Source organism: Lepisma saccharinum, chromosome 13, assembly GCF_977018435.1.
Source record: "Lepisma saccharinum chromosome 13, izLepSacc3.1, whole genome shotgun sequence".
In the NCBI taxonomy this organism is placed as follows: Eukaryota; Metazoa; Arthropoda; class Insecta; order Zygentoma; family Lepismatidae; genus Lepisma; species Lepisma saccharinum.
In genome coordinates, this window is record NC_139241.1 from 23,528,853 (window position 1) to 23,556,745 (window position 27,893).

Here is a 27,893-nt window from a genome sequence, read left to right on the forward strand (position 1 = left end):
CCTAATTTTGTGTTGTTTGTCATTTGTATTGATATAATTGAGCTTGTATACAAGTTACATTGTAAAGCTTTGATATAGCTATATGCCACATTTTTTTTTTTATTTTTTACACCACCTTAATTGTAATGACGTAGTAAATAGGGAAATACAATAGTTATTTATTTTTTCATTGAATAGCATTACATTAATCACTTGGTAAATTTTCAGCTAATAACTGTGTATATTCATATTCATAATAATTAACATGCCTGCATATTTAATTGAAAAACATGAGGTTCAAAAGCAAAAATCATGACGACAAATATGTCTGGAAAAATTTCATTTCTGGTCTGGAAAACCTGGAAAAGTCAGGGAATTTCATAATCAAAAAATCGTAGCTAGAGGCAACGCGTTTTCGGAACATCTCTGAGGTGTTCTTATGCGCAAGTTGAAAGCGAGTCGCACAGAAACCGAATCAGCTGGTGAGGGAGTTGCAACGCGCGACTGTTGGCGCGTGTTTACAATTCTCAAGCAGCGTTGCAAGTGAACAAAAAAACAGTGGGTAACAATGACTCAATGCAGAATTGTAGAACAACAAAAGCTCACTAGCGAAAACAATACAATAAGCTTACCTTATGTGTTGTAAATACTGCAAATACGATCAAATGAAGAAACCAATGATTTATTCCAGGTCTTCTATGCCGTCAAGTTCAGAACCTGAATCGGACATTTCGCAACAAGAATCTTCTGCACTCGACAATGAATCGTCCGCACTGCTGCTACTGTCGCCAACCCTGAAAGCCAGATGCTCTATTTCTGGTTCCAGAAAACCCTCCGTCCGAATGTATTGTTCCTCAGTTTTTCTAACATTGCTGCAACATGACTCCCATTCCTCCTCTCCAATCACCGAAAACGCTTCCTTACAAAGTTCCCACACATCATTTAATTTGAAAGTCACATTGCGATTTGCAACCCATTGTTTAGAAATGCCCCAAATTTTCTCTATAGCATTTAAATCGGGATGATATGCAGGCAAGCGAAGGACTGTGTGGCCATGTTCATTCATCAGTTCATCTAAAATGTAGAATTTCATCTTCGGTTTGTGCAGTTTTATAAGGCTGTATAGTTCAGGCTTGAACATATCGTCCGTAAATGGTATATTGTTTTTTAATAGCCACTCTTGCATTTCCTTTTTCTTGGTGTTAGACGAAGGGCATCTTTCTTTCTGAATATTGTGGTAGGATGCGTTGTCGATTACGAAGACGGAATTTGAGGGTAAATTTGGAATGACCATTTCTCTTATCCACCGCATGTAATTGCTGGAATTCATCTCCGAGTGGTAGTCTCCAGTTTTCTGATTGGATTTAAATATCAGAAGGGCGTTAGGGATGAACCCCTTGTCGCTGCCTGCATGGACAATAATGAGACGTTGCCCTTTGGATATTGGAGATTTCAGCCCCTCGAGACTATCGTCGCACCATGTTTTAGTGGTTGTGTGGGAACTATGAATGTATGTTTCATCGGTGTATACAATAGGACGGCCTTCCCGACGATATCTACTGATGGCCCGTAAATAAGCAATCCTTGCATTCCGAATGTCATTCCTCTCAATAAGCACACGTCTATTAGTTTCCACTTTCTTCCACCTAAACCCAAGTTTTTTGAAGATCTTCAATAAACTGGTTGCCTGCCCTTTATATCCAATGGTTTTCCTTAATTTTGCAAGCACAGATTTTACTGTTGGGACTTGCCTGTCTACGGTGTAAAATTCATTAATTGTTCTCCGAACAACGCACATGTCAAAATCATCTATATCTGTACACGGCCGCGGACGATTTTTATTTCTACTGGGCGTACTGTATGATGACGATGATCCAGCACGAACCGCCGAACTTTCCTTCTTAATTGATTTTACCGTACTTAAAGATACACCTGTCGCAGCACAAACACGGTCAATGACTTTTTTAAGAGGCAACTTTAAATCATTTTGGTCAGCCTCTAACTAAAACTAACTAACTCTCTAGCCTTCTTAAACCCGAAGGTTCATGGCTGCAGCAACACAGGCCTTCCATCTGTCCCTATCTTGAGCAAGATCTATATACTCTTTTCCATCCCTACCGATTTCCCTTAGGTCCATCTCAACGTTGTCCCTCCATCTTCGTCTTGGCCTTCCTACTGGTCTCTTACCATCAGGTTTCCCAACAAGAATCCTGAAAACTCCTCTTTCCTCTCCCATTCGTGCCACATGGCCTGCCCACCTAAGTCTTCTTGATTTAATTATTCTAATAATGTCTGGACATGAATACAAATTATGTAGTTCTAAATTATGTAACCTTCTCCACTCACCTGTCTCCTCATCTCTTTTAGGTCCAAAGATTTTCCTAAGGATCCTATTTTCAAATACTCTCAATTTATGTTCCTCTTTCAATGTAAGGGACCAAGTTTCACACCCATATAATACTACAGGCAAAATTACGGTTTTGTATATTTTAACTTTTAGATTCTTAGATATTAAACGAGAAGACAAAAGTTTATGAAGAGAGAAGTAACATGCATTTCCTGAATTAAGCCTACTTTTTATTTCCTCTTTAATATAATTTTCATTTGTTAATATTACTCCTAAGTATTTGAATTTGGAAACTGGTTCAAACGAGTTGTTATCAATAATTAGATTTTGATTATTACCTAACACTTGGTTTCGGCCTGTAAGCATATATTTAGTTTTCTCTTTGTTAACTTCCAAACCTATCTCTTTAGCAGTTTTGAAAAATATTTTAGCATTATTCTTAATTGTATTCACATCATCCCCCAGTAAGTCTACATCATCTACATATGCTAACAACTGAGTCACACCATTTAATTTTAGTCCTTCTTTAGTTTCGTTTACCTTCCTAACAGCATATTCTAAGGCAAAATTAAAGAGCAATGGAGATAATGCATCTCCTTGTTTTAACCCATCATGAATTGTAAATTTGTCAGACATATTAATACCCACACGAATTTTACTTTCTGTTTCACTGGTGCATATTTTTATCATACTAACAAGCTTCTTAGGTATTCCAAACTCTACTAATATATTATATAATTTATCTCTTTTGACCGAATCATATGCTTTTTTGAAATCAATGAATAGCTGATGGACATTTTGATTATATTCCCACTTTTTTCAAGTGTCTGTCTGATGTGAAAAATTTGATCTGTAGTTGATCTGTTGCGTTTAAATCCACATTGATAATCACCTATAATTTCATTAGCATATGGGGTTAGTCTTGTTAAAAGAATGTTAGATAATATTTTATATGTTGTTGAGAGTAGAGAAATTCCACGGTAATTATTGCAGTTCATTTTATCACCTTTTTTAAACACAGGAACAATTATGGATTCTTTCCACTGTTGAGGGATTTCTTCTTTATTCCATATTAAACAAATTAATTTATGAATTTGACAAATTAATGAATTTCCACCATATTTAATTAACTCAGCTGGTATTAAATCAATGCATGAATTGCAAGACGTTTGCCACAACTTCACGCGTTTGTCCCCTAAGCGTTCTACGATAAACTTTGGAATGAACAGGAGGCATATTTTATGTGAGGAACACACTACGAAATCGCACTTCCATACACTCAGCAGCACGCTCAAGTCTAGCACCAGATCCTCGCACCTCGGTATCACTTTCACGAATGATTTCTGAGCATGTCGTTCTGCGCAACCTGCTACGCCGTCAGAAGGAAGAAGACCATTTTAGGCTCGCTGACTAGCGAAGCGACAGAACTCAGAGATGTTCCGAAAATGCGTTGCCTCTACCCTGTTGTTGCTCGGTTGAGTTTGAAACTGAGGTGATTAATGGAAACCTGGTAACTATCACCATATATCTGATGTAAGCATTGTATTTTCACTGAGAAATGTATGTGATTAGTGATTAATCGATGCATTTACAAATTGTAAATAGAAATGGCAGACCTCCGTGCGGGATTGGTGAGCGTAGCGAGTTACGACGCCAGGGGTCCTGGGTTCGAATCCCTGGAAAGGCATGGATATTTTTTTCGTTTGTTTCTTCACCCGCGGTGGCTCAGTCGGTAACGTGTCTGAATACCATGCTCAAGGTCCCGGGTTCGATCCCCGGCCGGTTCAAATCCGGGAACTTTTCTAACGTTGGAAGCGACCGTGGCGCCCACCCAGCGTCGAATAACATGGGTACCTGGGGGAAACCCTGGGGGGTAAAGGCGGTCAGGGGCTTGATGCTGATCACATCACCCCCACTCATGACTGGATCAAGAAAGTGTGGGGCGTTACCCCCACACCCCCTATATGCCTTCATGGCATGGTGCTAAGCACAGGGGAGAACTTTACCTTTTTTACTCTTCACCCATTTCATTATCATCAAAACCATCATCATCATTGAAAATGCATACGTACATACAACAGTTTCCGCCTGGGCAATAAGATGAATATCTTTGGTACAATGGCATTTATTGATGCAACACTTTCACGTGGTCTTGAAGCCACGCCATTTCTACAATTTATTGCATTTTACGTACTTATTTGCAGTTTCAGAAAAAGTAACTTCACAGTTAGCCACTCTAACGGAAAGAGGTATGACTAGTACAAAAATTTACGAGAGCTCTGTCACATTTATGATGTCAATTATATCGCCAAAATTACGCATACATAATTTCAATTTACGCGTGAAGTTGCATGAAGGTTATCTCTGAATATGTGCATAACGAGAACATGCCACAAATAATCAATAGGTACAATTAATTAAGATGTTACTAATTGTAATTAAGCACCTCCTCTTATGTCTATGCATATTTCTCAATGAGGCCAAGCTTTATGGCATAACGGCACTTACTTGCTTCACTAACATGCACATCGCGTTAAAGTAGCAACATGGTCAAAAGAACATCATCAAATCCATTTATCAAATATCCTTACTTTATATCCCTACAGATATCATTGCTGATGTTTCATAATTACTACTGACCTATATTAGTCAAAACAGTTTGCGAAGTTTCTCTGTGCAATATATTACACATGTCAAACGCACCATGTGCTTCTACTAAAAAAATACTATTTCTTTCCCCACCCTGAAACGTTTTTGTACATTTTTTTTCTACCAGAAAATCATAGAAAAATTTTGCTACATGTGTTATTATGTGCATTTTTTTTTAAATTTACTAGACATCCTCTTTCTACAGATATATGTATGATATGTTACATTTTATATACATCTCATATTCATGATTTTTTCTGCAACATTTTTTAAAAAAATAAATTAAAATTATACATTGTAATAGAAGTTATGGAAAAAATATTTTCAGTAAATAGTATAGAAATAATTATTGAAAATTAACCTAAAAACTTATTTTTGGGATTCAACTTATCATAACTGGAAAATCCGAAGTGGAATCCTCGTAAGGAATTTCCACAATGTGCATACAAAATTTGTCAATGATATTGTCTTGAGTGTAAGAAAAAGCACCACATAATTTGACACAAGTAAATGGAGCTGGTAGCACAGTGTGCCTCAAAGACAAGTGTCCCATGTTCGAATCCTGGTTTGGCATGGGTGTTCTTTGTGAGTGTCCTTCCATCAATTTTGCCATATCATCATTCATCCTCATCTTTGCTATTAGCCAAAAGTGGCAGAAATGCAAAGTAAAATAAACCAAATCAATTACTCAACTACTACAAGTAAAATTCAGCAATGAAGAAAACATGATAGCTAGCGGTTGAAAATTGAAAGAGGTGGTTACAACACACGTCTCCAAGTGCAATTATAGCCCATTGTTCATTCACAATATAAGTGAACAGAGAACAATGGGCCGTGCCCATTGCCCATCTTATTGGACAGTAGTTGTATGATGAGCTATGCATGTTGCTTCTCCAGAATGTGTTGCTTATTTGGGAATGGAAAGTTTGAATGCAAGTGTAGAAACGAAACCCCTTTGGTGTATAATGAGTCAAAACATTGAAGTTTTTGCTTTCCCTGGTGATGCATTATGATTACTGTTTCTTGGTGGCAAGGAAGGGAAAATTTAAATTGAATTCTAGAAATCACTCAAAATGTACACACATTAAAATAAAATTGCCTGCATCCCATGATACTTTGTTCCGAGGGATTTCTGGATGATTGCTCGTGTTAAGGGAATGCAAGAGAGTAGATGCATCCAATTGCAGTGTGGGTAGTGAAATGAAATTTGAATGTGCAGCTCAAGGTATTTAAATTCTTGTTTTCCAGTGAGAAAGAGATATTCAGAAGTAAGATGTCCTTGTGCCTGGATGTTCAAGTTCTTTGTTCATCTTAACCAAAAATTCATACCGGGCAACATTGTCCCTGTTGACATTCAGCGAATGCCCATGTGCAGATACAGACTTACCTGGTGCCATGGTTTCAGGTTCAAGCTACGATTTTTCTTCGTAGAGAAAACAATTATTAGGAACACGTTCAAAATTTGGTCCTGGCATGAAGAGAAGAGTCAAAAGTGAAATTGGGACTGAAGAAAAAAGCTGGTGAAAGGAGGAGATGATTGTGCAGTTATTTTTTTAAATGAATGAAGTGGTTAAAATGGAAAATTTGTCTGTACTTTTGTGTTAGTGTATGTAAACTTTGTTTTTTATCCAGTGGACTTGTGTTTTTCATCGCCACATGCTGTCATATGATTGATTGATTGATTTGGTGTTTTAAGTCCACTTTATGCACAGTAAGGCTAATCGGGACTGGACCTACAGTTTAAAGTGGGATTCGAACCACTTGTGCCTTCACTGGGTATTGAACCCGGGACCCTCTCTCTTATGAGTACACACTGCAAACCATTTGTAATTTCTTACAAATTCATTATGAGAAAAAGCTTTCCTTTCTCTTCCATGACCCAGAAAATATGTCAAGGAATGCAGCCTGGAACATAACATTCTTCAAGTTTAGGATGCCCCTTAATGCAAAGATAAACTCACATTTCCCTGCATTTCAAGTTTTTTTCAACTTGGTCTCCTAAAAAATGTAAAATCATGATTTGACTGTATATCATACCTTATGTTTACAAAAATAATAATCAACTGGCAGAAATTTGGAGTAATTTACAGGCTGTTAATAGAAATATCAGATCAGAAAGATCAGAAAAAAATATTATCACTTATTTTACCAATACATCTATATTGGTTGTTAATAATAATAATAATAAATTTCTTTATTAAGTGGGTGACGTTGAGCCTATAGGCTGCTCTGACACCTAACCCTTGTCAATGTAATGTTACATACATAATAAACTGCATGTGGAGCAGTGAGCTACAAGTAAAATAATACATATATACTTGTAAGAGATACACAAAATTAAATGAATGCACAAAGTGATTAACTTCAAATACAAAAGACAAAATAGTAAGTAATAATAGAAGACAAAAGTAATACATAATAATAAAAATACAATTTCATGTAGTGGCTTAATACCTTCAATATGTGCCGCGACTCTGGCATTGTTCCATTAGCAGTATATCTTTTACTTAACCTCTGAAATTTACGGGTTTCTTTATGCATGCGATGTTTGCAGGCAATGCATTCCATGCTTTGGGGGCCGAAAAGGAGAAAGATGATTTGTAGGCCATGGTAGAATGATGGGGTAAATTGAAATTGTTCCGCTTGCGGGTAGCATATTCATGGATATCCCTACGAGAATGCATTTTTTTCGAACAGATACTGCAGTTTACCTTCTGCTAATATATCATGGACGAAACAGAGATAGTGCATTTTCCTTCTGTTTGCCATAGTAAGAACCTGATTGTTATTTAAAATCGAAAGAATATGATGGGATGTTTTTAGTTGAAAAATGTGTCTGAAAATGTGCACCATTTGTATTTTTACACTGAGCTTTTGCAAGAGTTGAGGGCCATAAACATTATCACAATAGTCAAAGAATGGGTATATTAATGCTTGGATGAGTCTTAGTTTGCATTCAACAGGGAGGAAGTCACGGAAACGATTTAGACTTTTGAGTGTTCCGTAAGCTTTCATACATTGTGTCTTAACATGTTCTGACCAGTCCATTGTTTCGTCAAAGACCAGACCAAGATTTTTTGGCAGTGTTACTCCTGACAATAGACAAATTGTTTATTTTGAGATCCATGTTAATGTTTTTCATTAACGACCTTGAATAATTAGATCCAATGATCATGAAAGTGGATTTTTCCAAATTGATTTTAAGACCATTAGATTCACACCAGTTATTGACAATGTTCAAGTCAGAGTTCAGTGACTGCAGGTTATTTTCCAATGAAGCATGGTGACCTGAAAAGTATAAATGGGTATCATCTGCGTAAAAATGTGGAGTGAAGAATTTTTTGGCTTGCTGCAAATCTGCAGTGTAAAGGGTAAACAGGAGGGGTCCTAGTATCGATCCCTGTGGCACACCTGCTTTTAGCATTATAGGCTGAGATACGTGAGAAAGTGATTTATGCAATATGACCCTTTGACGCCTGTTAAACAAATACGATCGAAACCAGTTTAATGTTGAAGCAGAAAACTTGGAATATTTAAGTTTAGCTAAGAATAAATCATGTTGCACAGTGTCAAAAGCCTTACTGAGATCCAGAAGTACTAAAATATTGACTTGCTGTTTATCGGTGGCATAGAGAATATCATCCGCTACTTGAACAAGTGCAGTGGCTGTGCTGTGTTTCTCAAGGAATCCAGATTGCAGTGGGGCAGTAAATTATTTGTGTTAATATATTTCAACGTTTGTGAGTGCACTATTTTTTCGAGAACTTTAGATAGCACAGGCAAAAGACTGATAGGCCTAATGTCATTGTAAGAGGTAGCTGTTTTTCCTGAAGTGGTAGAATTTGTGCTTCTTTCCACATTTCAGGAAAGACACCACTGGAAAGAGAGAAATCAATGACATACGTTAGCAGAGATAATACATAAGGCAAAGCAATTTTGAGCATTGTAGTGCTGATACCATCTGCTCCGGAGCTATTTGAGCGTATGCTATAAATAGTTTTGTATACATCTTCTTCAATTATTTCAGTGAAGTTAAAATATTGCTTCCCTGCGGAACAGGTTTTGTTTTCGAAATACTTTATTTGCTGAGTTTTGAGTGGAAGAGGAATTTCAGATTTGTTACAAATTTTACCAAAATGAACATTAACGGCAACTAAATCTTTAATACTAATGACTGAGGATGTATTATTGTGAGACATTTTATTGTTAACAATACCCAGTTGTTTCAACTCATCCCATGTATCTTTTCAGTTTAAATTTTTTCCACCAAATTTTCTTTTCTTGCCTTATGACGGATGTGGTAAAGTTTCGGAGTTCTTTATAATGCCGCCAGTTGCTTGGATTGTTCGAACGTTTAAACTTTCTTATCTCTGATTCGCATCAGCAATTTGACATTACTGGTGCTCCACGGTGTGTTTTTCTTACTTTGATTTATCATTTTTAGAAGTGCATGTGTGTCAAACACATTTTGTATATTTGAGGTTAAAAACTCTGCTTTATCATTAACATCATGGAACGAATGTAACTCCAACCAATCAACATCAGTTATGTCTTTTGCGAACATGTCTTTGTTGAAAGTACTAAAGTTCCTACAGTATATATAGCTAATGGGAGGTGCCGGTTTCTGTAACAGGAAATCAGCGTACGTAAAGCAGTGATCTGATTTCCCAATCGGAACAGTGATGTCAGTTTTGAGCAGTAATTCGATGTTGTCAATGGCTATTATGTCAAGTAGTGTTTTATTTTTTTCTGTGATCCGAGTTGGTTTTGTAACTATTTAACAGTTTAAATCTCCTAGCATAAAGAGATTATCCACGAGTGGATATATTTCAGATATTAACTCTTCGAGCAATGTAAGTTTTGTGTATGTAACATTAGGTGGTCTGTATACAGAACATACACCAAACTGTTTGTTCATGTAATTCAAAATCAAATTTAAATTACTTTGAGAATAATAATAATGAAGAATAATATAATATAATATGAATATACATATATATGTGTTCTTATATGGCCACGGATTAAATATATATTTAGTTCGGGTGAATTTAGTGCTCGTGTGTTTAATCTTGGGTCAAGGGCCTCCCCGATGGTGCAGTGGTAGCGTCGTTGCCTTGTAATCAAGGGGTCCCGGGTTCAATACCCGGAGGAAGCACATAGTGGTTCAAATCCCACTTTAAACTGTAGGTCCAGTCCCAATTAGCCTTACTGTGAATAAGGAGGAATTAAAACACCAAATCAAACCAAAAAATATTAGGTCACTTCTTGTTGGGGGGGGGGGGATTTCTATGACAATAGCTGGTCCAGTTCCCTCCTGTGGGTGATGGTGTGTTTCCTGCCATTCTCCGTGTGTACAATGATCCGCCCATCCTCGGTGTAGCAGGAGTGCCGGCCAAATCTCTCCTTAGTCACTCGCAGGATCTCTTGGCGAGTGGTCATGATGGACTCCATGATGAAATAGGGGCACCCATATACCTTAGCATCCTCTTGGAAGACCAAGAGAGAGTTTTACAATTATGCAGAGTTTTCCTCCTTGTAAGGCATCGGCCACGGAGCAGTTTGGTTTTTCCAGCTGATGACAGCAGGCAATTTCCTCGCTTTGCACGTTAAGCTTTAGAGTCTTGTTTAACACATCCAGAACTTTCTCCTCCACGTTTTCCTTTATTGTTTCTTGGACGCCATGGATAAGTAGACACTCCCTACGCGAGTACTGTTCCATGTCGTCTAGCTTCTCTTCTTGTGCCTCCATTTTATCCAGCAGGGAGAGGAACTCTTTCCGTTGTTGCTTGAACTTCTCCTCCATTCTGGCCTTCAGCTTAGTAAGTTCCATTTGCAGCTTCTGTATAGTTTCAGAGTTAGGTGGAGCACTGGCGATGTTACCTCTTATTTCACTTTCCAGTGCATCCTTGAAAGATGACAGTTCACTTCTCACTTCTTTCTCAAAAGTTTCGAGACGATTGTTGAGTTCTTTCGCTGGAGCATGTGACATCTTCAGTTGGTATGCCTGAGGCAGGAGTAGCACAGCGAGGATCTCCCCGAACAGAAACTTCCGCTTTTTTTTTTAAACACTTGTTTTAGAATGAGTACACAGTGCTCTCACAGTTGTGTACAAGTTCACTTCACTTATAACTTTGCAACCAAAGCCCAGCAAATCCAATATCCAGCACAGAAAGTGTTTTTATTCGGAGCCGATTTCAACACGACTAACTACCTGTTGCCATCTGCTCCATCTCTAACATTGTTTGTATAAAATAGTTAATATCGACAATAGCTATAAATTATGGAAACACTTGTAGATTCTGATATTTTTTTCTTTTTGCTGTTATAGAATCCAGTCATTCCAAAGGAGGGCTGATGCCACAGCTGTTATGCTAGTTTTTGATGCAAATGGATTGGAGGACTACAAAGGCCCAGGATATTTCCATCCAGAGAACACCATAGAATCACCTCATGACTTAGACTGTTACCCTATAGTGGTTTCATATCCTATTGTAAGTACATTAAACTATAATTCAAAGTTATAATTAGTGTTACAATTTATATTAGGGTCATGACCCAATTCCACTTTGAACTGATAGTGATACTGATTCAGATATTCTTACTGATTCTTGCTTGAACACTGTAACTAGAAATTTAAAGTTGTTCAAAATATTTACATATTTATTTATTTCAAGTGTAATCTCCCATTGGAACCATAGCATATCATTCTACCAGAGTTTTACTTTAACCCTTAAATGCCAAGCTGGTCCAAAAATGGTATTTTCAATAACACAGGGCTGATCCATTTTTGGACCAAGCAGTGTTGTTTCGTACTAAGTGACTTTTGGAACATCCTGTTACTGAGATAATGTCCAGAGACACATGTTTTGATTGGTACATGAGCTCTGAAATATGGCCTTAGAATTAGTGAACTGTAATTTGATTCTGTTTGTATTTGGAAAAGGTGGTGGGGGGTGGGGAGCAGCTTTCTTATGTAAAATCTATACTGTTTGTACGAGGGTCATTCGGAAAGTAACTTCTGTTTGGGTATAAAAGAAACACCAGGACATTGTGAGAGTTTTCATTATATACAACTGAAAGAGACAACTCTAAGCTATTTTTCTACATAAGCACTGTTTCTGTTGAGACACTTATATCAACGAACGAGGTTTACAATACCCATGTCAAAGAAATCTACTGCCTATGCATTCAGCCACAAAAAAACTCATGGCAACTGTGTTTTCGGACCAAAAAGGGATACTGTTGGTGGAGTTCCTGGAACGAGGCACAACAATCAAAGCCCAAGTGTATTGTGAAACCTTGAAGAAATTGTGACAAGCAATTCAAAACAGGCGACGTGGCATGTTAAGTTCTGGCATTGTTCTCGTGCTCACCCGCATACTGCTGCTCAAACCAAGGACCTTCTCCAACATTTTCAGTGGGAATTGTTTGACCACCCTCCTTACATACCAGATTTGGCCCCTAGCGATTATCACGTCTTTCCACAAATGAAGAAGTGGCTATGGGTACAGCTCTTCAACAATAAGCTCGAGGACAGTGTTACTGCATGGCTGAATGCACAGGCAGCAGATTTCTTTGACCTGTGTATTGTAAACCTTGTTTGCCGATATGATACAGTCCCGTGCGAATTAATCGGAACAAGCTCCTTTTTTGTCTGAATTGTCAGAACTTGCCCAGTAGGTGGCAGCAATGTACACACGGTGACTATTTTTATCTCCTGAGTTTTCTGTGCATTAACGTGGTCAGGCATCTCGTGCATTGATCCTTTGCGTTTGTGTACATATCTATGCGTTCGTAAGTGAATTTTGTTCCATATAATCAGTAGGCTAATTGTGGCGGAGGTGTCAGTGAGATTCTGCCAATGGATACAACACCTAGGAAACATTCTGCGATTGTGACTTTATCACAAAATACGTCTATGACACAAAGGGAGATAGCTGCAAAATTCTCTGTTGGTGTAACTACCTTAAATCGAATTATCAAGCAGTACAGACAAACTGGTTCCATTTCACCTAATAAAAAGGGGCAATGTGGGAAGAAGAAGAAGACATCACCATATGATGACCGATTTCTTCTCAGGAAAAGTAAACAAAACCCGGCTCTAACTGCAGTGGAATTGACACGGGAATTGAGGGACAAAGGAGTGCATTTGGACGTTTCCAATGTACGACGTAGACTTCTTCTTGGAGCTGGACGGAAAGCCAGGAAACCAGTGAAAAAACCATTTCTTTCGGCTGCAATGCGCAAGAAACATCTCTCATGGGCCCGTGCTCATCAAAATTGGACGGAAGACGACAGGAAGAAAGTTGTGTTCTCAGATGAAACACATTTTGAGGTCCAGGGACAGAGGGTTCAATACGTGCGTCGGTCGAGTAATGAATCTGTAACATCAGTACATCTGCAGCAGACCATAAAACACCCTGACAAGAAGATGTTTTGGGGATTCTTCACCCATGAAGGACGAGGATCATTAGTGCCAATTGATGGTATGATGAATGCTGACAAATACATACATGTTCTGAGAAGGAAAATTATTCCAGTGCTCCAGGAGAAGTTTCCAAATGGTGACTGCATTTTCCAGCAAGATTTGGCTTCTTGTCACACTGACAAAAAAGTACAGAATTTTATGAGTGAGAACAATAAAGAGTGTTAAAGTGGCCAGGGAACTCTCCAGATCTAAATCCAATCAAGAATTTGTAAGCTATTTGCAAACGACGAATATCAAAACTGAACTCTTCCACAAAGTAAGCAGTGATTGAGTCTCTTGTTCGTGTTTGGTTCCATGTGTAATGGAAGTTATAAAACAAAAAGGAGGACATATTAACTACTATTAGAAATGATTATCTGTTTGTACCTTATGTGAAAAATGATAATATGTACAAATGTGTTTGAAAAAGTTGAAGTATTCTATGTTGTAAGACAATAAATGTAAATTTTTAGATGTAATTGCTGTGTTCCGATTAATTTGCATGGGACTGTAAGTGTCTCAACAGAAGTGGTGCTTACGTAGAAAAATAGCTTAGAGTTGTCTCTTTCAGTTGTATATAATAAAAACTCTCAAAATGTCCTGGTGTTTCTTTTATACCTAAACGGAAGTTACTTTCCGAATGTCCCTCTTAATTTTTTTCACGGATGTTCAGGTCATTCATTTTTGTTGTTCAGTTCTGTTTCTAGTTTTCCTCTACTATTTGCTGACAAATGGTTGATCTTTCCATTTCTCGCAAGAGTACTAATGAAATGGCAGTTGGGGAGAGCAAGGTGGTGAGAGGGGGAAGGGAGTCATATACCTGCCATTACTATAGACAAGTCATCAAAGCACAGTCATCAGATGTAGAAAGACAGAGAATGAAGTAACTAAAGGACAGAAGCAGGTGGAAGGTAGGGTGGTTGAGTACCAGTGCTATTTGTGACCATGTGTCAACAAAGAAGTGTACAGTTGCACTCTTATTCTTTTTTTTGAGCTTGTGAGCTTGTTGCTTTATTTTGGAAAACATTTTCTCTGAAAGTATCAACAAGTGCATAATTTTCTCAACAACAGTGCCGCACATCAGCACATCGTGCGGTGATGCCAAGAATCCCAGATTCCAATCTGCCTGGGTATGCATGTTCTTTGAGAGTGTCCATCCATCTATATTATCACATAATTTTTGCAATTAGATTATCATATTAGGTAACATGCAAATATCGTTTAATGCTCACATTGTGCTGTTGCGTAAGTGATGGTGAGCCGAATTCAAAATTTCATTATTTTTTTTTACTTTCTTCTTCTACTCGATAAAGAATTCTCTGGAGCTATTGACCACCTGAGTTGTAGAAAGGATTCCAAGCTTTCGAGAGCTGTGAGACTGGCGAGACATGATTTTAACGTAACATTGTTGCCGTTGACTGGACTGTGGGAAAGTGGATAAAATGACTGCTTACATCAAATGCTTGTTTAGTTTAAGTTCATTGCTGTGCACGCGGCTCTCACGTGGTATGGAAGTGCTCGTGCTGCAACTGTAACTTGCTGCTGAATCTTGGTTAATGATGTAAACTCGGGCATGTGACACTTATCTGAAATGAAAAAAAAATGAAGTTTCAAGTTTAATGTACCATCCACCATTTCATTCTATTAGGTGCATTCAAATGAAAAGGTCCATTTCCTTGCAGAAACTTTATTACAGTAGTTGGCTACACACATTCACCGTATGAGGTAAGACACTGGTTCCACTTTGAAACAAGGTTATGAATTCCTTGGTAGAAGAAGTCCTTGTGCTGGGAATGAAACCATTCCCTGACAGCTTCCTGCAGCTCAGGACTCGAGGCAAAGCGTCGTCCTCTGAGGTGTTTCTACATAGGTCCAAAAATGTGATAATCACATGGACTCAAGTCAGGACTGTAGGCAGGGTGGTCTAGCACTTCCCAATGGAATGATTGCAACATATCCTGTGTCTGTCTGGCTGTATGGGGACGAGCATTGTCCTGGAGTAAAATGATGCCTTTGCTGAGTTTTCCTTGAAGCTTATTCTTGATTGATGTCCGTAGACGATGCAGTGTTTCACAGTACGTGTTTGCGTTAATTGTGTGTCCCTCCGGAAGGAACTCCACTAGCAGTGGCCCTTGGTCATCGAAAAATACTGTCATCATAAGTTTGCCGACTTTAGGTAGTGACTTGCTTTTCTTTTGTTTTGGTGATCCTGTATTCTTCCATTCCATGCTGTCCCTCTTTCATTCTGGCTGGTAATACGGGCAGATGGATTCATCTCCAGCAATGATTTTGCTGATAAAGTCCTCACCTTCATTCCTGTATCGCATCGAATGAGCCAATGACATTCCCATTCTACACATTTTTTGTTCCTCTGACAAACAGTTTGGCACCCATTGTGCGCACACTTTCCTGTAACCCAGTCTGTGCCTCACAATGTCATGCACACTACCCAATGACACGTTCACTTGTTCGCTAATGGCTGCCAGGGATATTCGTCTTTCTTCTTGAATAAGGTTGTCAATAGCAGCCACTGTCCAATCAGGAATGCGATTTTTCAACTGTCCCAGCCGAACATCGTCCTTCAATGTGTTTCGTCCACCACGAAAACGCCTACACCATTTTCTCACTGTTTTGTCCAATACACATTTTTCATACATAACTTTCATTCTTCTATGAATGTCCGCTGGATGTACTTCTTCGGCATGAAGAAACCGAATGACACCCCGCTGTTCTTCCTTGGACACGTCCCTTAATGGCAGCTCCATTGTTCAGCACAGCATTCCACCTGGGGGGAAGAAAGTGAAGGTGATTAGATAACGGACACGTTCTACCTGGACACACTTGCCCATGCGCTGATGCCTCATTACTAAGATGTCACATATACCTGTGGGTATACAAAACACATGAAATTACTGTCTCGTATAAAACGCTTTTTCAGAAAAAATAAAATGGACCTTTTCATTTGAATGAACTAAGTACATTGTACAGTAACACACTACATTTACTTCAAACATGTAGCCATATTTCCGACTCACCCTGTAGTATCGGTCCATCCCTGCATGACGTATATTTATGACATGAATTCATAATTTTCAGAAACCCCTGAACTATCTTCCAACTGTGGTGAAAATAATGACTGAGAAGGCTTCGGAACTATTAGCCATGGATCGAGTTGTGTACTATTTCACTCCACGGGTAAGTGTGAATATATATTTATGAGGCACAAGGTGTTGTAGTTTAATTAATAAAAAAATGACACTACTTCTGTATGAACTAGTACCACAATTACTATATCTGAATGTAAAACATTCCATGTCATTGGAGGTAAAGAAACAGCGAAGGTATATGTTATTGTATTTTAAATGAATGTGTACAGTGGAACCCCAAATTTACATTTCTCAGGGAAAAGTGGGAAAGCATAATGAAGGTGTGAAACTCAAGTGTCAGTAAGAATTAACTTTCAGAGGGTATATTGTGTCAAAAATAACTTAACAACGGTAAAAAAGTATGGTTATGCATTTCTAAAGGAAAAAAGCAAGACCTGCTGTGAAAATCAGTGGCGGATTAACGTGGCCCACTTTCGAGAGTAGGGATGGTAGGTGACTGCTTCTGTCTGCTGCTTATTAGGTTCAATTTAAGGTTCTGATTGTGTGAGATCTTCATTTACTCTGTAAACTGGTAATTAGTGGGGGGGGGAGGGGTGTGATCATTTATAGTTGGACGTCAAGTATCTTTTTCTCTTTATGTACTGTAATCAAAGTGTCCTGGATTCAGTTCACACTGGAGACATGTAGAATATTTCAGATCCCACTTTGAGCTGCATATGTGTCCAGTCCCAATCAGCCCAACAGCATAAAGTGAACTGAAAACAAGCTTTGTCAAACCTAACGCATTTTTGGACGTCACAATAGAGGGTTTGTTATCAGTCACGCACCCAGGATTTTCGAAAGGGTGGGGGGTTACTTATACTTTTTTTTAATAGCCAGCCCTTATTTTGCATCTTTTCCTGCCTTTGATATTCTTGTTTTGTTGTTGTTGTTTTTTTAGAAATACTCAGCAAAAGAGGGGTTATGACCCCCATCAAACCCTCCCCTGGGCATGATTGTTATTTACGTCCATATTAATGGACAATTTATTGTTGGATTTAGCAGTTCCACCAATAGTTTTCTCATAAATAAGGTTTTTTTTTTTGTCTCGCCCTCCACATTTAATATTTCGCGATTTATTTTCAGTATGTGAATGGTTCCCAAGAAAAGTATTGAGTATATTATTATTATTAGCATCGTGTGCATTTCCTTCCTGCACTCTTCTGTATGTTCAAGATGTTTATCAGAAGGCAAAACAAAAAAGAAAAATAGCTTGTCTTTTAACTCCTTGCTTTGTGTCTTGTGCTCATGTTTCGTAATCTTCAAAAGCAAAACAAACTTCTGAGTGGAGATTGAAAACAATGCCAGTTTGCTTCCGTTTATGATGGATGAGTCATTGCTGTGGAGCCACGAGACAAAACACTGGCGCCAGCTGCTCGCTGCATGCAGACACCACTCCGACCAGTGATAGCGGGAGGGAGGAGAAGTGAAGGCGAACAGGTGGTGCAGCGGTGCAAATGCAGTTGTTGAACAAAAGTCTTATTAGAAGTGTGCTCATTCCTGGTCAAGTTGCAGAAAGAAAGAGAGGGGGGATCAATGCTACTGACATGCGAGCAACATTTCTGACGCAGATATATGCATTAAAAAAAGAGAGAGAGAAACAGACTGAATCGTACACGCCAGTGGCAGATTAATGAGCTCGTGCTGGGCAAAATGTGGGAGATGACGTGATGAGCACCATGCTCTGGCTGTCTTTACCCCCATATTCTTCGATCTCGGCCAATTTCTTTTTCATTCCCGTCAACTAGGAAGGATTCTGTAAATCTGTGGCGGCAAAGAAGCGAATGGGATCAGAGTCCTGTTGTTAATTTTCCATTCAGAGAGGGGAAGAAGAACTTTCGTTTTTGTCCAAATTCTAAGGATAGCACCATTTAGCAAGAATCAGTTTGGCAACAGTGTGCTTGATGTCTGATCCTGAGGTAGAAGAAACAGCCCATTATATCTTTACCGGGAATGTAAGAAGTGTCGTCGTTTTTTCCTTCCTGTCCATCAAGGAAGGTGGGACAAATGCAAGTTGTGCCCCACTGAACAATGCCTCTTCGCTCCCTCCTCTCGCATAAAAGTCTAACATCTGGAGGTTCAAGGTCACATGGTCAACAGAACAGATTTCTGTCAAATTTTAAGACATCATCAGGGCTCAGAAAACGTATAATGTGGGAAACAGAAGTTGGAGCAAACGTAAGATCGGGGTGAATGTCCTATAATTTAACAAGCCCCTTTCCCGGGGCCTGACTGGATGAACATATTTAGCGGGAAGACGTATAATACGGGAACGTAAAATCGGGGTTTCACTGTATTTTTTTTTCCAATTGTAATGGAGATTTTCCTATCTTCCCTCATGGAATGGGGTAAATGCCATTTTGAAGGTTTTTCTCAACACATATTTAAACCTATTTTTTATTGTTACTATAAATCAATCATATCATGAAAATCTGCAATACATATACATTTTTTTACTTCATTATATTATTTTCTTTTTGGTTCCATTGGTAAGATTGAACTTCAGTAGACAGCATCTCAGTGCACATGGTCACTTCTCTGAATGGAAAGTTTTATAGCATGCACTTACTGTAGGCAGTGTCGTATTATTATAGTGGAACCTCGATTTTAACATTTCTCAAGGGACCAAGCTGAAAAACTTAAAATACAGAAAAATGTAAAATCATAGAAAATTTATTAACATCTTACTATGTTAAGACCATTAATGCAGGTTCCCACTGTATTTTTTATTATTATTATTATTTATTATTATAAGAATCACACTGTTGTGAGAAAGAAAATTTTGGTATTCCCTTTCAAAGAAACACAATTAGAAGAAGGAGATGAATTTTACACAGAAATTCCTTTTTGGCAGCCTGCAATAAATCAGATTAATAAAATAATTGTAAAATGTAGTAATGTTATGATCTTATAATTGTGTGAAATTGTGTTGATAATCATTGAATAGTTCATCACAAAACAATATTTAATTGTTATTACACAATAAGAAAAAAGCAGAATAGGTACTGAAAATTACTTTAGGTTAGTATTATGCTAGGTAAATATTTTTGGATTGTAGATATGTATTGTCAAACAACGTCCCCCCCTTCTTTTTTTTTTTTTTTTTTTGCCTTTTGTTACCTGTTACACAGGCTGTTGCAGCCTACTGATGAATAGGAATAGTTGACAAAACTGGTTGTTTTTTTTTTTACTAGTTTGTAATACATTTAATTATTTTTTAAGAAAACTCATTGGACAATTTTCAACTTTGCTGCATGTAGGGCAATTGTTCTTACATACCAGTGCTACATTTTGAAATTTTTGTATTCACTTTGCTTTATTGTGGGGCACAAAATTACTTTTTTATTCTCCTACTCTTCTTGTGGCTGTATCAAGTTGGAATGTCTGCATATTACTTGCTGGAAAATTCTTAACCTTTCCATTCAAAATAAAACAAAACTTCAACTCTAAGACCCATAGTCATGAATTTTTAAAACATTTCCTTGCATTGAAATGTGTGTCAATTAGAAAATAAATATACCTTTTGTAAAAATAAATATTCACTTTACATTGCATTTTGATTATCCAATGAATGCATAATGACAGAACTGAAATATCATGTTTAGTTTTGGAGAAATAATGTGTTAATTGCTGTTGAGTGAAACTGGCCATTCTCTAAAGGTAAAGTCTTATTCATTTGTTGTAAATAGCAGTTCATAACATTTTTGATGAGATGATGTATGTATGATAATATAAGGCTAGTTAGTGTGATAAGGCTAATTACTTTAATTTCTATTCTGTTGTGTAAAAGTCAAGGAGACGACTGGTAGTTGTGTTATTTCTAATTGCTTTTATTTTAATAGTGTGCATTGTTAGTTAATTTTGGGTCTTTAAACCAGTGTTCAAATTGAAAAACATGTTGAGGTGGAGGAACAGGGGCAGGGTGTAAATATAAGTAAAACTGCATGAAAAAATGTATAAAGCTGAAATTCGTTTGTTTCCCCTCTCCCACCTCTTAATTTGAGCACTGGTTTAAATTAATAAACAAACATAGATTATGTGAAAACAACCATTGTTTTTGCGTTTCAGCATTTTTCTGAAGTCTCTGTGTGTTCATTGCTTTAGAATCCTAATTGCTTGTCACAATTACTTCAGCACACAAAAATGTAATATTTTCAAATAGGAAAATAACACAAAAATCATATTCCCCCCACACCAATTTTTACATGCCCCAATCAAGACCTTTGCAAATGTACCGAAAGCAAATGCTAAAACATGTTTATGAAATGAAAATTATAAATCAGAAGATTTTTGAGGATTGAAATTAGTATGATCGATAGACAACAACTTAGAAAACAGGTATCATGTGTACAGTTTTGTTTATATCCACCAAAATTGTATATATTTTTATGATCATTCTGTATTTTAAACCATAACTTTCATAAGTAATGAAAAATTATTAAAAAATTGCTGTTTTTTTATAAATGTTTTTTGTTAATAAAATAGGATGACTACATATAACCTCTCAATTATATGCATTGCTTTCTGAATTTGCTTGTAAAAAAATTAAACATTACCAGTAATAGAAGAATATCAAAAAAAATTAGCTTGAAAATTTATTCTAGAGCGTTTGCTCTGAAGGCTGAAAATATTACATTATAAGGTTACTAGATTTTTTTAAAGAACAATCTAAAATCATTTTAACAGTACAAAAGTACCAGTCTTAAGTAAATTTCCTTAACTTGTATCCAGTATTGTGCTGACCTGATATAAAATAATAACTATTTTGTGCTGAACCTGAATAATTCTCTTTTAATTAATATATTGACTAAATGATAAAGATGTCATAGAAAAAGGTATTGCAATGAGCATTGACAAAAGTCATGAGGACTCAGTCCCAAACCTAATTTTTGCCGGACCCTGTGGTCGAGTGATTAGCACATCGCACTGCGATGCCAAGGGTCCCGGGTTCGAATCCCACTCGGGCTTGGTTGTTTGTGAATGTCCATTCATCAATTTCATCATTTCATCACTCATCCCCATCTTCGCAAATTAGCCAAGAGGCACAAAACGCAAAGTAAAATAAACTCATTCAAATCAAATCAAACCAAACCTAAATTTTAACCAGTTCAGATTTGAAGAGAAGAATGCATTTATGTGAATACTTGTTATTCTTGGTAGTAGTTGCATTTGGAGAAGAGTAATGTGATAATAACGATGTGAAAGCATGAATGGGACCATAATGAACTTTTTCTTCTTTCCTTTGCAAGGACGATGATTCCCACGAGGTAGGTTCCAGTTGCACACGATACAGTATTATTAACATTTGCCACAGAACACCATGTTATTCAGACAAGGGCTATGCAACTAACTTTGTAGAGAATATTGTAGAATCTCTGAATATGGGGTGGTTAAAGTCTATGTAATGCAGTCAAACACTTTAAATACAGTGAATTTCCAATCTAATGTTTTGTTGGGACTAGTAAAAAATGCTAGATGCAAGAAAGGTTAATTACAGGGTGGCACATATTGTATCTACAAGTATCAGTTGGCAACCCTGTCAGAATGCAGGTGTGCATGTGCAGAAGTCTCGCATGGTTAGGCAGCTGCAAGTCTCATAGTCAGTCTGCCACAGAATATTCGCCTGTTCAGACATGAATCGTTGTAGTAGAAGCGTTCATCCAGGTGGGTTTGATTCAGGAGACACAGCAGCCACTGCACTGAGAAGCATCAGGATGCCAGCGAATATGTTTGACCTGGAGACTTTCTGCACGCTGCCATTGGCTCTCTGATGTCAGGCTCATTGTATCATGTTGTGATGCTGTGGCATGAATGGATGGCAACCGTCGTTGGACCATCATCGCAGTACCTGATGCATATCCTGAATGGAACCAGTTCGGATGAGCACCTCCACTGCCACAATTTGTGTCTGAACAGGTCGACATTCTGTGGCAGGCTGATTGCGAGACCTGCAGCTGTTTAAGCATAGGAGACTTCTGCACATGACACACCTGCATTCCGACAGGGTTGCCAACTGATATTGGTAGAAATTGGAAAATATGAACTTTCAGAAGGTACATGTGAATGATTATGCAAATTCGGTGTTAGATGAACGTACAGTCCAGCCAGGGAAGACAAGACTAGCTGGAAAGGATGATTCCAAGTGCAACAGGGGAAGCAGGTAGAAGCATTTGCAGTTTACACTGTGATATTTCGCTTGCGTGCTGTCACTTGTTGTGTTTATTATCGCTCTCTGTGTTGTGTTTGTGGTGGCTGGTACAACTCATAACAAACCACTTCGAAATGGAACAAAGACGATTCTGCACAACATCATTGATTTTTGTGATCTAGAAAAAGAAAACCGTGATGTTCTGGTCCTTGTTGCTCAGTCTACAAAACAAGCAAGTCAGATTGCTGGGCTGTCATTGCCTTCAATGAAGAGGATTCATCATGAAGCATGTAATGAAAGATGTTTCCAAATTTAGTTCTCAAAAAAAAACCAAAAGCAACAGAAATAGATGACTTTGACTGTGACATTATTAGGTGTACGGTGCATGATTTCTATGTTTGAAAATAAGGTTACATCGTTAACCAAATTAGTGCCAGTTGTAAAGGAGATAATCAACTTCACTTGGAAAAAGAAGACTTTAAAAAAGATTTTGCTTAAAATCAGATTAAGATGGAAACAATGCCAAAATAAAAGTCTTGCTTGAGCAGGATGATATCATATTTAAAAATTACCCAATTTCTGAAAAACATAAAACACTTCCAAGAAGAAAAATTGCCTTTTTGTCTACAGTAATGAAATTTGGGGTGACTGTAACCTGACCTTTGGTAAATGCTGGCAATTAGATGATACAGACAACAGAAAATACTTCTCACAAAGTCATTTTTTTATGGGCAGGCATACTGATGGGATTTATATCTAATACCAATCTTGTATACAAGGCAACCACAAGCGCACGTGATTATCATTGTAATATGAACTCGAATATTCATGGAAAATGGGAAACGAAAATTCATCCTAAATTGCCACAAAATGCTGTCGTTTTACAGTGTGTTTCAAAAGTTGCGCAACCCAAACTTTGAAAATTTATATCACGAAAGCCGTAAGAAATATTTACACCGGGTTTGCTGCATTATAAAGCCTCATCCTTTGAGATATTTTTCAGTGCTTGACATTATAAGTTTACTCCTATACAGAAAATTAAATAAATTAATAACTGTGGAAGAAGGCAGCGTTAAAATTTTTCCAGAAATGCACTTTTGAGTGAGAAAACTATATAAGGAAATATCGGAGATCCTTAATTAGACATCTGATTACTGACGCCATGTCAATCTGTCATTTGCAACCAATCATGATCATGTGCAGCATTTGATGAATTTATGATTGGTGATTTTATGGGTTGAGTGAAAAGGTGCCATTTTTGGGACATATCTCCGCAACTGGCAACATTAGCAGGTTAAAATTTTGTCACCAGACGCACGCAACACGTGCCTAAGTATTGGCCATACATTTACGTGAAAAATCATAAATCATGATTTTGTACTGAAATTTGACTTGAGAGAATCCTAGGCTGCCCCTGGCTACCCTGAATTTTCTTCGCTCTCGCTTCGCCGCTACAGTGCTCGGTTGATTCAGCATGGCGTATTCATTGGAGCAGCGCATTGTGCGCATTGTTGAAGAATATTTTACTACTCATTCTTACACTCATGTGCAAGAGGTTTTTCAAGAAAAATACCCTGCTTCTGCTGTACGTCACAAAGCAACTGTTTTACGACTAGTGCGTCGATTTCGAGAAACCTGAAGTGTATGTGACAAAACAAGAAGTGGTCGCCATCGCATTTAACCCCTACCGCAGTGGGGGATATGCGTAAACCATGATAATTGATTGATTGATTTGGTGTTTAAAGTCCACATTATGCATAGTAAGGCTAATTGGGACCACTCGTGCCACCACTGGGTATCGAACCCGGGACTCCTTGATTACAAGGCGACAACGCTACCACTGCGCCATCGGGGAATCGTAAACCTTGATAAGTACTGCAGGTGGTGTCGATCTCTCATCGAAGAAAATGGCATCAGAATTCTTGATTTGTTTTTTTTCTTCACTGATGAGGCTTGGTTCCATTTGTTAACAACCAAAACAGCAGAACATGAGCCGCTGAAAATCGTCATGCGATCCACAAGGTACCACTCCATAATAATAATAATAATAAAAAAACTTGGAGTATAGTTTACTGTGACACATGAGTATTGCGTTTACTATTGTTCTCAGACTGTGTCTGTTTTCCGACGACAAAAATCCAAAATATTAAACACCAATAAATGATCCCACATATTGTTAAGAGTTGGTATTTGTTGTTGAAGATCAATTCTCAGATGTTTTCAGCAAATTTACAATGTTTATAAAATATTGTAATGGCTTTATTTAATAAATGGTAATTTTATTAACCCAGTGATAGCCTACATGATTGATTAGTTTAGTGATTTAATCAGAACACTTAATGTCCAAATTGTAATAATAATAAAAAAATAGACATGTAGAAGCCGCATTTATAACTCACCCTTACCATTTCGTAACAAGCTCCCATCAGCTGTGTTGGAATAGCAGGGTTGCCAGGTACGTGGAAATTTACACATAAAAGTCTAATTTCACTGCAAAATTATGATTTTGATTTTTCTTGTAAATGTATGGCCAATACTTAGGCACGTCTGGTGACAAAATTTCAACCTGCTAGTGTTGCCAGCTGTGGAGATATGTCCCAAAAATGGCACTTTTTCACTCAACCCATAAAATCATCAGTCATAAATCCATCAAATGCTTCACATGATCATTATTGGTTACAAATGAAAGATTGACATGGCATCAGTCATCAGACGTCTAATTAAGGCTCTCCGATAATTTCTTGCATAGTTTTCTCACTGAAAAGTGCATTTCTGGAAAAATTTTAATGCTGCCTTCCACCAGTCATTAATTTATTTAATTTTCTGTATGGAATAAATTGATAATGCTAAGCATTGAAAAATATCTTAATGGTTTAGGCTTTATTATGCAGCAAACCAGGTGTAAATATTTCTTACTGTTTTCGTGATATAAATTTTCAAAGTTTAGGTTACGTGCGACTTTTGAAACACTCTGTAGTATACAATACTCCATAGTATTCTCAGGGCCTCCCCATGGCGCAGTGGTAACGTCTTCGCCTTGTAATCAAGGGGTCCCGGGTTCGATACCCGGTGGAGGCACAAGTGGTTCGGATCCCACTTTAAACTGTAGGTCCAGTCCCGATTAGCCTTACTGTGCATAAAGTGGACTTAAAATATCAAATCAAAATCAAATCCATAGTATTCTGTTTAGACTAATAAAATGCAAAATTCAAGCAGCAATAAATAAGACAATCATAGATTGGCTTGCTACATTCCCACATTTACTTGATTCACTAAAAAGTTGAGGTAATGGAACTTGTGAAATTACATCCTTCTAAAGTAAAACCTGTGTATTTGATTCAATGTTAGAAGAGCACAGATTTACAGCACTCTGTCTTCCCGTTATCACTACAATATAAATGCCACTGAATATGTGTGGTGTTGTTGAAATCAGAGATAAATCCACAATGTAATTGCACACGTGACATAGATATGACAAAATGTTTTCAAGGTGACAGAAGATGCTATAAGCAGCGTATCATCTGAAAACTGACACATATACTGTGAATATGTAATAGAACTGAAAAGAAGTTACCCTGTATAGGACATATTTATGGAAGAAGAGTGTGAACCAATCTGTATTTCACTGAATGGCAGTGACAGTGAAAGTGACAGCAGCTCCGCAACTGGTTCTGATATTGATGAGGTAAAGTTTTAAAGGTAGGCCAAATTCTTTTCAGATGTTTTACTACATTTTCCTTAATTCATTATATTTATAATGCGTAGATATTATTAGTGAATACTATCCTCATTATTAAATGTTTGGAAATAAAAAACATGATTTGACACTAAATACACATAAACAAATTACTAACTCTATCCACGAGACTTATTTTTAAAGGTTCTATTAATTTTGGTAGCCCCTTCCACCCTCCACTTGGAAACTTGTTGCGTCACTGCTGGGCTGGCTTCTGGTTCCTGTTGTTTCCGTGTATGCAACTAGGAGCGCTGGTGTAGTCAGTTCTTCTGCTACGTTTGCTGTGCATAATTGTGTGCATCTCCTTGATTTTTTATGTCAATTAACATATGCGATGTGTGCCTGACTGAAATGCACACCCAGAAACCCAGCATGCACAGCAAATATAGCAGATGAACTGACTACACCAGCGCTCCTAGTGGCACACGGGCTAATGACATTAACCTGAAGGAAGTCTATCAGGAAGTAAGAAATTCCCAAATTAATAGAACCTTTAAAAATTAGTTTCACAGATACAGTTAGTAATTCGTTTACATGTACCGGGACATCCGTTTGAGATGTCAGGAAAGTAAACCTTTATACACAAGAGGTTAATCTACGTATCTCCGAACAGCTTGTTGTAATATAAGCAGAAAGCATGTAAGTTTCGAATGGTGGAGGTTTACAGACTTCAGCCACATGGCGGCGCTAATGTGCATGGTAACAAAGGTGGTGATCACGGCACAACAGCACACCCAGTACGTCGTATGGAATGCGAAATTTTCGAGTATTACATGCATGCTACTGCCGCCACGCAGCTGAAGTCAGTAAACCTCCACTCATTCGAAACTTACATCCTTTGTGCTTATATTACAACAAGCTGCTCGGGGATACGTACGTTAACCTCTTGTGTATAAAGGTTTACTTTTCTGACATCTCAAACGGATGACCCTGTATTTATTTATCCTGATTAATTTGTAAATTTGTGTTTATTGTAATACTCAGGAGTCTGAAATGAAGTTAGTAGTTTACAAACCATCTAATCTACTAATGTTCTACACATGTTCCTTTTGCTGATATAGGATATTGATATATTTTATATCATTCAGAACCCTAATTCATAAATATTTTTCGCCATATTTTTCTGGTGATTGTTGTTACGTTTTGAAACTTCACTGGTCTTTCCACAATAGATTATATTCACGGAACACTCTTCCTGCCCCAAATACACTTGCTACTGTCACCCCTGTTTTGGCACTGAACATGTCTAGTTAGCATATGCACACTTGTGTCTACGAAGTATCAGAATTGCAAATATGTATTCATTTGGCCCCTAATTGAAAAAAAAATTACAAGATTGCTTTTTGAAAGTAACTTTTGCCTTGTCAGGTATCCTTTTTTGTTGTAAATTCACTTTTTTAAAAATTGGGGCAGCTTCACTC

General features: G+C 37.6%; 1 protein-coding gene across 5 annotated transcripts in view; it reads left to right on the forward strand.

Annotated features, from left to right (window-relative positions):
- Positions 1–27,893, forward strand: part of LOC145997205 (KICSTOR subunit 2-like) — a 95,119-nt gene that overhangs the window by 61,078 nt on the left and 6,148 nt on the right. For 4 of the 5 annotated variants that reach the window (XM_083133954.1, XM_083133955.1, XM_083133953.1 and 1 more), the window contains exons 8-10: positions 11,304–11,466; positions 16,539–16,637; positions 21,838–21,855. In XM_083133954.1, coding sequence (XP_082990080.1) covers positions 11,304–11,466; positions 16,539–16,637; positions 21,838–21,855 — 280 coding nt within the window. The remainder of the gene's footprint in view (positions 1–11,303; positions 11,467–16,538; positions 16,638–21,837; positions 21,856–27,893) is intronic. The other variant, XM_083133958.1, reaches the window with a different exon arrangement.